The 12147-nt window shown below is 47.7% G+C and overlaps 1 protein-coding gene across 1 annotated transcript in view; it reads right to left on the reverse strand.

Annotated features, from left to right (window-relative positions):
* The window catches only part of Alk (ALK receptor tyrosine kinase), a 713950-nt gene that overhangs the window by 80990 nt on the left and 620813 nt on the right, over positions 1-12147 (reverse strand). The window contains exons 10-11 of the mRNA XM_070025303.1: positions 4570-4664; positions 4285-4416 (exon numbers count right to left, since the gene is read on the reverse strand). Coding sequence (XP_069881404.1) covers positions 4285-4416; positions 4570-4664 — 227 coding nt within the window. The remainder of the gene's footprint in view (positions 1-4284; positions 4417-4569; positions 4665-12147) is intronic.

Consider the following 12147-nt stretch of genomic DNA (forward strand, 5'->3'; position numbering starts at 1 on the left):
ATCTTGACCTTTCAGAAGGAGCAATCTGTCAGTCTCATCTATGATCACACTAGTTGACCACATGAATGCTATTCTTGGCAGGTTTGCTGACATGGAGAAGCAAGGCCACAGAGCCCAGAATCGTCTCAGACCCACAGCTTGCTACAGCAAACCGGCAAACCCAGCACAAAGGTTCTGACTCCTAGTCTGGAGCTTTATGCAGAATTCTACGTATTTTTAACAGGGTTTGTTTTTTTGTGTGTGCCACCTTTGGCAAGGGATGCACACTTTGAAAATGGCAAACCAACCTGTCTGTCACCAGACAATTTGGAGGCAAGGCTGTGGTTTTAGTGCCAAGATTCCACAAGTTAGGATTATGGGGTTGAGTTTTTGTTGTTTATTAGGATGCAATCTCACTATGTTGCCCTGGATGGCCACAAACTCATGATTCTTCTGCTTCCACCTCCTGAATACTGGGATTTCAAGCATGTGTCACCATGCCCATAGACTGAGTTTTCATGTTATCTGAGCTACTCCTCTTGAGCCCTTTCTATACAGCATCTGACCTCCAGGGAGCCAAGAGAGGGGCCCTGGCTTCTGTGGTCTGTTCCTCTCCACCAGGGCTTCTTAGGAAGGGTGGGTAGCAGATCCTGCTTGTATCTACTTAGCCCTAATACATTCTGTTATCACCAGAGACAAACACAGTGGTGGGGGGAGAAGAAAGATGGGGGAAAGAGGGAGGATAGGAGAGAGAGAGAGAGGGAGAAGAGGGGTAGGGAGAGAGAGAGAGGGAAGAGGAGAGAGGGGGAGAGGGAGAGAGGGAGAAGAACCTGGTAGCCCATGATTGCATTATCCCAACTATTTGGTTAGTGTAATTGCATGTGTAAAGCTGACAAATGTAATTTCCTAGGCCTTAATCCTTGCCCCATTTTCTCCTCCAGCTTTTTCATCTGATTAGCTTAAAGTTACTCAAAGGCTTCCGAGAATATAGCATGCTGCACCTGGACAGGCTGCCCCATGGGCTGGAGGTGAGGGGTCCCCCAGGCCCAGGGACTCAGGCTGCCTGGCTTGGCAGGTGTGACTGGTGTGGAGGAAGAGAAGACGCTTGGACAGTAACTGTTCCAAAAGACCCGATTTGGCCTCTGTGCTTCTAGGAGCTACTCTGACACCTGCCCGGAGGACAGCTGAAATGCCACCAGCCACCCCTGCTCCAGCTCAGCAGAAACTGACAGCGCTGAACTTTCCAGAGAAAATCTTATTATCTTGTCTTCTCAATTCGTTGTCAAAAGGTTTAGGGGCTGATTGTTTACCACTCTTGTAGGGCTCTTATCTTGGGACTTTTATCTCTACCTCTTCCCATTTTCAATGTTTTCCTCTGATTGGAGATGTTCGCACATAGAGGGAAGGCTTTGTACATACATGCTGGGCTTTGGACATACATCCCTAGCAGCCAGGATGCCATTTTCCTCTTCCTTATGATGTAATAGCAGTGATGGTCCCTGGATCAGTGTGAGGAAAAGTGAAACAGACTGGCCCAGGATGAGGCATTCTCAGTAATGCCATTTCCCTTTCCATTTCTCTCCCCCTCTTTTCTCCTCTCCTCCCCTCCCCTCTCATTCTCTCTCCTTTCTTCTTCAGTTCCTTACCTTCTCTTCTCCTTTCCTCTTCCCCTTCATTTCCCTCTTTCCTTCCCTTTTCATCCTCCCTTTCCTTTCTGGGCCCCATTAACCTCAGGGGGGCACTCCCGTAGGTCTGAGCTTAGTTTAGGTGTGATGATGTTGCAAACATGCCCAGCTGGTCCACAGGTCACTCTCCTCCTCTGGACCAGACGCTCCAGTAGAGTGAATACCAGCCAGCCACATCCCTCTTGTAGCCATACATAGTGCTGGGCACAGGCAGGTCTCAGGCATGTCAGACATGTGTTTTCTGGGTGTGGTCCTGACCCTGGCCTGTCCAAGGTGCTTTCTCTTTTACAGACCTGTTGCTCTAATTCAGTCATTTGTCTACCTTCTCCTCTTCTAGACTGGGAGTTCTTTGAGCTCTGGCCCTGTGGTCTGGAGGAAAGCTGGGGCATTCAGGACATGCTATGCTTCCCGACCATGAGGAGGCTCAGACATTCTGCTGCATGTGGGCAACCCTGGGAAATCCTCCTAGAGAAACAAAGACCCCTCTCCCTGCTCCACACACACTATTAGTGATCTGCAACAAGGCAAGACCAAGGGACCAAAATCACGATGGGCACAAGTGCCTCCTGCACTGTAACACAGAGCTGGAGGGGCACAGAGCTCAGGCCAGTCTCTCCCTCACCTCGGCCACTTCTTCACGTGACAACAGGCTCTTGGCAAAAGACAGTGGCTCCTTACCTGGTGTCCTAGAGCCTTCCTAAGGGACCTCGTGTGGCTGGTCCTCAAGGCTCCCCAGGGAGGTATGTAGCTCAGTTTCTTCTTCTCTTTGAGTTGATGGTGGGTGTAAAATGCGGACCTGTAGCCCCATGTGTAAGTCTTGCTGTGATGCTGAGGTCCAGGCTTAGGGGGCGATGTTAGTGGAGGGAGGTTATGTTTCATTTGGAGTCATCTGTAGCCCCTTGGGTGGCCAATCATGCCAAATTCCATTTGGAGGTGGTAAGGGAGTCATCTTTGCTTTGGAGCCGCCATGTGATCTCGTTAGTCTGAGAGGCCCTTATCGACCAGCCTTTTAGGGAGTTATGTGGTAATAAAGCCAGACTCCAGTAGGGTAGATGGCTGCTTCCTAAACGCTGGCTGCAGGGTTGCAGCCACTGATACCTGAGAACCCAACTCAAGCCTTCAGCTGCTCATCGGTCAATCAATAGATATTTCTAGAATCCCTGCTAACATGTATATCAACGGGGGTGGTGTGGTCAGGGCGGGGTTGGGGTATGTGTGCTAATGTTATAGTTTTTTTTTTTTAGCACATTAAAAGGGGGAAGTCCAGCCTCTTTGGGGAATTTATAGATTTGTTAGTTTCCTGAATTTATCAAAGGGAGATAGTATTTGGCCAAGTGTCAATGAGTAAATGGCGGTGAATCACTAGGGTGAGTGGCAGAAAGGGCGGCTGAGTGGCTAAGGTAAAAGGCTGCCTGGGTTAGATGTTTCCATGAACCACAATGGCCAGTGGAGAGACAGAATATTCTGTAGGCTGTGTTTCCTCTGGGTGGAAGGAAAAAAACTAATTTTTTCAGGGTTCTAGTTAAAGGTGAAGGAGGGAGGGAAAAGGAGGAATGACAGGAAAAGCAACAAACTTTTTTTTCTCCCTGTTGTTGGAGCTGGATTGCATCAGGCAGGAATTAGGAAGAGGAGTGAAAATTAACAATCTTGCTTTCAAAGACCAAGCAAAACTAACAATTACTAAGTGGAGAGCTAGTATATGTGGTGGCAAAGCTACAAATCTCTACCGTTTGGTTTATAATTTGTACTGCACAAATGTTTTATCTTGAAGTAGAAATGAGAGACTCATTGCCATTTGTCTGTTATTTAAGAAAGACTTGGGTTTTTATAGGAATAAGACCAAGGGAGTGTGGTAGATTGTATGTTGTATGCTTCTCTAGGTCAGTCAGATTATAAGGAGTCTCAGTTCCCAGGCCTCAAGGCCCCTGGAGAGGGAGGGGCTAGATTCACTATGGGTGGGACCAAGGCTTGTGGGCGTGGTCCCAGGTGCTCCTAACCAGCAACTCTGGGGCTAGGCTCATGGGCTGCCATTTGCCCTTGATGGTAAGTGTGGTTGAGAAGTCACCCATGATCTATGTCCACAGGCTAAAGAGCTCTGTGTCAGAAGCAGCAAGAACCCCCATGACAAGTTTTCCATCCTGGAATGAATTGATCAAAACAGCTTGGGAGGAGATTCAGCTCTGGGCAGGTGTGTGGGACTGAAAAGCTTTGGGAGCTTGACCCATGATGGAGTAGCCCAAGTTGTGTAACAGATATCCTTGGCCTGAAAGCCTTATGTGTGAAGAGAGGAAATCCGATGGTAGGACTTGCTTTCTTCAGGAAATGCCCAGTGATTTTTTTACAAAGGGACTGGAGAAAAGAATACTGGTTTGGTTCTCCCTGCGGTGTGGGGCTTGGGGTTGGAGGGAAACTGCTGATCTGTACGATTTCCAGTGGCTTCCATTGTTCAGGCAATGTGAGGCCCTGCACAACTTCTTCCTGGCTCCATAGCCAGAAAGAAGGGGAGACCAACCATGCTCTTCTTTACCCACAGCTCTCTCACCCAATCACAGCACATATCTTTCTTCTTCCTTCTGAAACAAGAAGTTACTTTGCTTCAATTTGCAAGCTTAACTCTTACCTGTAGGGTCGAAGGTATGGGTCTCTCTTGATGCATTTTCCTCTGCTTTTGGCTCCTTGTGTGAGTTTCTATCAAACAGGTTTCTTGATTTGGGTTCTTCTGCATTCTGGAACATCCTGTCCTCCCCGCTGACTGGAATACAGAAGACCCAGTGGGCTGAGTTAGGTGCGGCTCATTTTCAGGGAAGAGATCGGGAGGGTGGGAAGGGCTATTTGGCTCAGGTTAAGGGAGTGGTGAGGGTGGTGGGGTTTGGAGGACAGAGTGCCAGGGGGAGGGCCAACTCACTGGTGAGGTAGCAGTCCAGGCTGACGGAGATATTGTCAAACGCCACAGTGGCCCTGGATCCTTGTCCCCACCATGCGACTATCTGCAGCCAGAACCTGTCCAGTGTCAAGAGGAATGTAGGTGAAGAACAGCCTGGGTCAGTTATGTCCTAGGATTTAACATCTGGCAACTGTGTGCTTGTGCTACTACAACTGAGAACTTGAGTTTATCCCAGAGCAGGGCCAAGAAGAGGGCAGCTAACCTCTCCCTCAACTTCTCCAACACAGCTCATTTACCTTTCTGAAGAACTGCTTCATCATGCCAATTTGGGCCAGGTACTTGGACTCCATGCTAACCTGAGGGGACCTCTTTTGCTTTCTGGGATGGAGAGAAAGGGAACTGAAGTTCAGTTCCTATTCACTTATCTGCTAAAGTCACTATTAGAAAATTAATATGCTTCTGTAAAAACTGCTACAAAACAAAAACAACTTCCCTCAACTCCAAACCCCACTATTTTCTGAGTGCCCCTACTGGTAATCAGCTCCATTTATGGTTCTTCCCCAGCAACCAAAGGTTAATCTCTTGCACAATAGGGTCATGAGCATCCTGGGTCTTGTCCAGCATCACCTACTATTTCCCAACTGGCCCTTACATATGACATGGCTGACTGTTGCCTCCAGGAATGTTTGTAACCAACAGAGTGGGTCATAATGCACCAACAGTAAAACTCATAGCAATAAGGTTTCTTTCCAGCTTTTTCATGGTCTTGGAAGGCCAGGTCCTCAGACTGTGGCCAGGGAAGGCTTTAATGGAAAATACACAGAAAATAGTTATTTTGGGTTTATTTGTTTCCTTAGGGAAATCACCGCCCTGGAAGGTTATCTGGCCCTTTCCAGCGATGAAGTGAGGATGTCTGGCAAACCTTCCTCATCTTTCATTCAGTCAGCCCAGAGTGACCTGTGGAAGACTGTACAGTCCCAGATGCAGAGGTTAAAATATGAAGAGAAGGAAGTCATGCCTCTTACTTGGCAGCTGGATGAAGTTCATGTGGTATAGAGCCAGACAAGTGGATGCTCTTCTCATTAGAAAACAGAGATGAGTTACCTGGACCAGATGTGTTAGGGTTGGGTTAAGGTTCAGGTTAGAACGGACCAGGAGACATGATCACTGACTGGCAGAGGTGGGGCAGATGGACGTCCATGCAGGATAAAGTAGAAAGAGACAAGTGCCGCATGGAGGCCCAGGCAGAGGGCTGCAGCAAGCTATGAAGCAGGAGCAGTCATACCAGGCTGAGACTGGAGGGCTTCACAGACAGGCTTTGAAGTCAGGGAAGGACTGTAGGATGTGGGCATGGGGAGGAGATGGAACTGGCATGTGGGATGCTTCAGCCTGGTCAGAATGGACAGCTTTTACTGTCATCGTATCAAAAAATAGAGAATCTCTGCAGGTGTCCAGCAGGAGCTCTTTGTGCTCAGGGCTGGTGCTCTGCTACTTGAGCCATGTCTCCAATCAGCTTCTTTGGCTGGCTAACTCTCGACAAAGTGTCTTGGATTTGACTGCCCAGGCTGGCTTTGAACTGTGATCCTTGGATCTCAGCCTCCTGAGCAGAGAGGATTATAGGCATGAGGTACCAGCATCTGGTCACGAGAATTCTTTGAGATAAATATGGTGTCAAACTTGTTACCCCTTCCCTCAAATGTACTTACTACCTTACTCAGGTAACTGTCACCCCTCTGTACATCACTTTGACAATAAAAAATGCAAAAAAGAGATAATTATGGTACAACAAGCAGGATGGGGGAAAACGGAAGGCTGGAGTAAGTCTGCTGTATAACAAGTACTACGACTGCTGCATGTCAGCGTCTGTCACCCTTAGCAGGTTTTTGCAGTGTCTTTGGCAAGGGGATGGCTATGATTTCCCTGGTCCGCACAGGGAATAGAGTTCATTGGTACATTCCTGGGTTTGAGCTCCTGTAGAGTCCGGACAATGTCCAGGTCTGAGATTCTCATCTGGAAAGCCAGAGCTCTATTACTGCTGGCTTGTTCCCTTTCAAGCAGATGGAAGCATTCAGAAAGCATTAGCAAGAAAACAGGCACTTAGAGCTCCTCAGAAGAGTGAATAGAAAGAATCATGTTCCCCAGTAGAAGCATCGGGAAGGCAGACTGCCTGACGCTCCTGCACTGAGGTGGGTACAGACCCCCTGGCAAGCCCATGTTCCCATTTTAAACTGCCAGCCATGGGCAGTGGATTTCAATACTGAGCTGCAGCAAGGCACCTTGAGGGGCAGACTCGAGGGGACCAGAGCAGGTAAACGACAAGTGTGTGCTGGCAGAGCAGGGGAGGGGCCCTCCGCTCTCTCCTCCATGGGTGCTCTGGGAAAGCTGCTTCTCTCCCCTCCTGGCTCTGCTTTCTTGGCTCCCCTCTCTTTTCCTTCTTTATTACTGAGCGATTAGAGCTTGTGAAGTTCCCTAACAGCCACCGGACCTCTTAGCATGGATGGGATGATGCAAGCCAGGGCTGGAATGGTTTCTAAAGAGAAGACTTTCTAAACCATTCTGTGAAGCGTGCCCCGGCAAAACGCCGGCAGTGGCAGCTGCTGTTTAAAGGGTTTTGACTGACACTGGGAATTGCACAAATTTTGCACCAGGGGCTCTTGTAGCCATCAGGGAAGACTCAATCAGAGGGAATGGGAAAACACCTGACACTGCCTGCATCTACCCTGGAGCCCTCACTGCGGATCCCTCCCCAGTGTGCCAGCTTGCCGAGGCTCAGAAAAGGGTCAGGCCTGACAAAGGTGGAATGAAGGTGGGTCACCGCAAAGTGGAGGCAGTCTAGAAGTGGTGTTTGGAATGGTAAGCACTGGGGTAGGAAGAATATAGAAGGACCAATCTAGGAGACCCTTTTCTGTGAAGGAACCGACCAAGAGACAGTGTGGGCATTAGACCTCCCCGTATTTAGGCTTCTCTACTTTGGATGATAACTGGTTATATGTCTTCACCCGAATTCAGGTAAAGGAGAGGTTGCTTCTGGCTCCTGTTTACTCTACTCTGTCTCTGTGTCTGTCTGTCTCCCCTCCTTCCCCTTCCCCACCACACACACACACACACACACACACACACACACTCTCTCTCTCTCTCTCTCTCTCTCTCTCTCTCTCTCTCTCTCTCTCTCTCTCTCTCTCTCTCTCTCTCTTCTGGAGATAGGCAAGATTGCCTCCAGTCTCTCATTCAGTTCCGAATACTCTTATCTGGTGACTTTCTTTCCTGGTGACTTTCTTTCCTGGTGACTTCCTTAGAAGCACTGAACACCGAGTCCCTCTGCATAGTCAGCTATGGCTCAGGTCTTGAGTTTTAGTACTTGCCAAGTGGACCACTCCGGGGCTAATGGAAGGCAAAGGCGATGAGAAATTATTGTCAAGATTGCAAGGACCAGGTGGTTCTAGCAGATGTATATGTTACTGTGATGCCTCCTCTCAAACCTTTGGATCTGGATGGGAAAAGGAAGTAGGACTCCATGGCTAGAGCTGTGTTCCCTTCCTCTTTATGGGCAGCGTGGTTATGGAGAAGGCAAATGAGCTCTTGAGGGGTTCTTCCTGCTTCCTCACCACCAATCTGTGTTATCTAGGAATGTGGCAGGTTCCTCTTTTTTTGGCAGTCAAGATTTTGCTCCCCACCTTTGTGTGTGTGTGTGTGTGTGTGTGTGTGTGTGTGTGTGTGTCTGTGTGTGTGTGTGTGTCTGTGTGTGTGTGTGTGTGTGTGTGTGTGTGTGTGTGTGTGTGTCCATTCTGGGGCTTGAATTTAGGGCCTGGATGCTGTCCCTCAGCTATTTGCTCAAGGCCAGCACTCTACCACTTACATCACAGCTCCATATCCAGCTTTTAAAGGTTAACTGGAGATCAGAGTCTCATGGACTTCCCTGCTCAGGCTGAGTTCAAACTGTGATCCTATCTCATCCTCCAGAGTAACTAAGGTTATAGGTGTGAGTCACTTAACTGCTCTCCCCTACCCCTGTTCCCCTCCCGTTCCCCTTTTAACAGACCTTCTCAGCTCATTTCTTCAAAGGAGATACTTCTGATTGCAGGGATTATTGCTGTACTCCCTCCCTGTCTCACTAGAGGAGCTTGGAGCTTGTTGTTAAGAAACTTGGCTACAGATCTTGGCTAGAACCTGGCTCTGCATAAAAATGTATCCATTCCTCTATCTTACTCACTTTTACCGAGCAGCCTGTTGAAAATTGGCCCAAGGGGATTCTGGGAGATGGCCATTTGGGCCATAGGCCAGGTTTAGAAGGGCATCTTTGGAAGTGGGTATCTCTCAGACTCGTCAGGCAGCTCACACTGCCTAGGAAATGTGGATGCTTCTCACGCACGGTACAAAAGATGTCCCAGCTCATCCAGACTACAGACTGATAATGGACAGTGAATATCAGGCCTTATTTGCTGCCCTTCTAGCCTTAGGGATTGACAAACCTAATTAAGTTCACTTAATGATTTTAAGTAGCTGATAGAAAAGGTGTACGTCTGAATGTGGACTAAGGGAGTAGCAAGGCCTTGGAGAACAAGCAGGAAAGAATGGCTGGATGGGCTAAAGGCATTTAATGGATGGGTACCATATCTCAGATTCCTCTGTCAGCCATTTAAAGTGGGCTCTGAAGGATGGGGAGCATGCTCTGCATCTCTTTTGGCAGCTGGGGCATGTCTGGGATCTAGCTACTTAGGGTAGAACTGGCAGATACTGCTGAGAATAATAATAATAAAAAAAACACCACCTTTTCTCCAATTTCTCACCATGCAGTTGATTGGTTCGGCAAAAGTCTTGTAAAATGGACTGTCATGAGGCACAGGTTGAGGTATGCATTTCTATTAGAATAATGTAGAGCTGAAAAAGCCCTGCACATCTCTCCTATTACCTATGTAATTGACTTCACTTACTGTCTGGAGAGGGGTGCCTGATGGACAGCTGATTCCTGGGACCGGGCCTGCTTGAGACGGATGTGGCAAGGGCTAGACACTGGCCCAGCTGACTCTATAGGCTTTTGGATTCCGTAGAGTAAAGTGGGGACAGGCCAGGTTCATGGTGAGACTCTGGAGTGGGGAGCACTCCACCATTCCACTCAGTTCTACTCTCAGAACTAAGTTACTACCTCCTGACTTGATTTCCCCTCTGGACATAGCAGCAAGAACAGAAGAAAAGTCAACATAGAGCTTTTAGAGCTGCCAGGGGCCAACAAGATCTTTCACAATGCGTGTGGCTTTGTGAGGGAGCCCCTGAGAAAATAGGACAGAAAATGAATTTTCAATTAGGCTGAGCAAGCAGGGAGAATCACTAAGACCTTTCCACATTCTCTGTTTAGTCTTCCAAGTGTTAGTGTTCTCTACTCATGTGGTTTTTGGGGGGTGGCACTCTAACATGTCATCAGTTTGTAAAGGAGGGACCAGACTGTGGGGCAAGTGGAGGTTCATCCCTAGCAAGTTTTTGCTTTGTTGTCTCATTTTCTTACTCTATGTCATATCTATTCCATTTAAGCAGGGTCCCAGGCTTTAAGGAAAGAGCAAAAGAAAGGGATCCTTGCATTCTGGAGTTCAGGACCAGCAGGCTAGGTACTTTATAAAAATACTTGACTCATAAATTTGAATGCGTAGTCTCCTGGGTGGGGGTGGGGGGAGGGCAGGCCAAAAGAGAAAGGAGTCAGGAGAGGAGGAGGGACAAAGAGAGGGAAGGAGGGAGAGAGAAAGACAGACAGAGGTAGAATAGTAGGGATCACCTGGGACCATCCTTTGCTTTGGTAAGTTACCTCTCAAGAAATAACAGATGCTGGAGGAGACTCTACAACCCTAGCTACTCAGGAGACTGACAGCTGGAGAATCATAGTTCAAAGCCAGCTAGGGCAAAAAAGTCTGTGAGACTCTATTTCCAAAATAAGTAGTAAAAAGCTGAGCTAGAGGCAGGGCTGAACTGGTAGAATGCCAGCCAGCAAGTAAGCTGAACAAGTGTAAGGTCCAGCATTCGAATCTCTGGGACTGGCAAAATAGAAGGTACCAAAGGTAAGACAAGGACTCAGACTTCTCACTTTCCAGGCCACTTTCTCTGACATCCCTTGCAAAACCATCCAATTGTTCAACCTCATCAATCTCATACATACTGCATGCCCACTGTTGGTAGGGTACAAAATGAGCCCTTCAGGACAACAGGGCTGACTGGACTTAGAAAGTTCCAGGTCCATTTCTAGAGGCTGAGATGTCCACTTTACCTATCTCAGCACACACAGACATTTCCCACACTGGCCTCTCCTCTTGCTTCTGTCTCAGCTTGTGGCTTGGAGGACTGAGATAGTAGCCAAGATGGCCCCTTCCAATGGTGAGAAGACCCGGGAAAAGGGTAGTTTCTAGTCCCCTTCTCCCCTGAGAAAAACATCAGTATGAAAGTGAATTAGCAGGGGCTGGGAAGGTGGCTCAGTGGTAGAGCGCTTGCCTTTTATGACTGAGGCCCTGGGTTCGATTCCTCAGCACCACATAAGCAAAAAGGAAAAAGCTGGAAGTGGCACCGTGGCTCAAGTGGTAGAGCGCTAGCCTTGAGCTGAAGAGCTGAGGGACAGCGCCCAGGCCCAGAGTTCAGGCCCCACGACCGGACCAAAAAAAAAAGAAAGTGAATTAGCAGTCTTTTCTGCTTCAGCTGAGTTTCAAAAAATAGAGTAGAACAAAGAATCCAGGCAATATATTTGATGGAGCCCTGGACAAATCACTAAAACTTTACAGGTACCATCTTGGTTTTTTAAAAGAATGATGAAAATGTGAATCCATTTTTACAGTAGAAGTCTTTGTTTAAGATGAGAGTTTCTACTTCATTGTTCCTGTTTCATATTCCAGTTTTATTAGAACTCTGTTTCTCCTTTGCCTTGAAGCAAAGATTATTTGGGCCCTGTTATTAAGTCAGACAGTTGTTGTACCTGCAGCTAGGAGCCTAGCGGTATACAATATAGACCTTGCCATGAAGATTTTCAATGGTAGTATAATTCATATTATTCACGGTCTAGGGGATTTCTGAAATTATTTTTAGTTCTACCCCCTATAGAGCTAGAATCTACACAAACTGAGAAAACAGTAGATCTGTGTAGGGAGCGAGAAGTCAAGAAAGACTTTGAAGAACTAAGTGTCTAGGAGAATGGCAGAGCTATGGATGAAAGCATCTCTCGGAAATGGGTGTGCTGGTGGGGGGCATGTTATAGGTGGGGTGGGATGCCAATCAAGCAGCTGGAAACCCAGGTACAGGATTCCAGTGGATGTAAAGATGTAAGAATCATCTGCATGGAAATGAGAGCCATGTAGATGAGGCTCTTAGAGGCTCTGCTCTGCTTCAAATAGCAGAAGCTGAATTACCCCCCTGAATTCCAGACTTGGGAGAAGGGCTGAGAACACAGAGCTACATTTTCAGAGTCATTAAGAGTTATGAAAAGCATATGCATCTGTTATTTTGTGAGCCAAGCTGTGGACATTACCAAGGAAATCTTGAGCATATCTGAGCATCCATTTATTCTGAAGGGGGTTTACTTAGTGCCATTTTGAGCAACTGCCTCTTAAACCAGGCTCACGGGCCTGATCT

Source organism: Dipodomys merriami, unplaced genomic scaffold, assembly GCF_024711535.1.
Source record: "Dipodomys merriami isolate MVZ:Mamm:240054 unplaced genomic scaffold, mDipMer1.0.p SCAF_17, whole genome shotgun sequence".
Classification (NCBI taxonomy): domain Eukaryota; kingdom Metazoa; phylum Chordata; class Mammalia; order Rodentia; family Heteromyidae; genus Dipodomys; species Dipodomys merriami.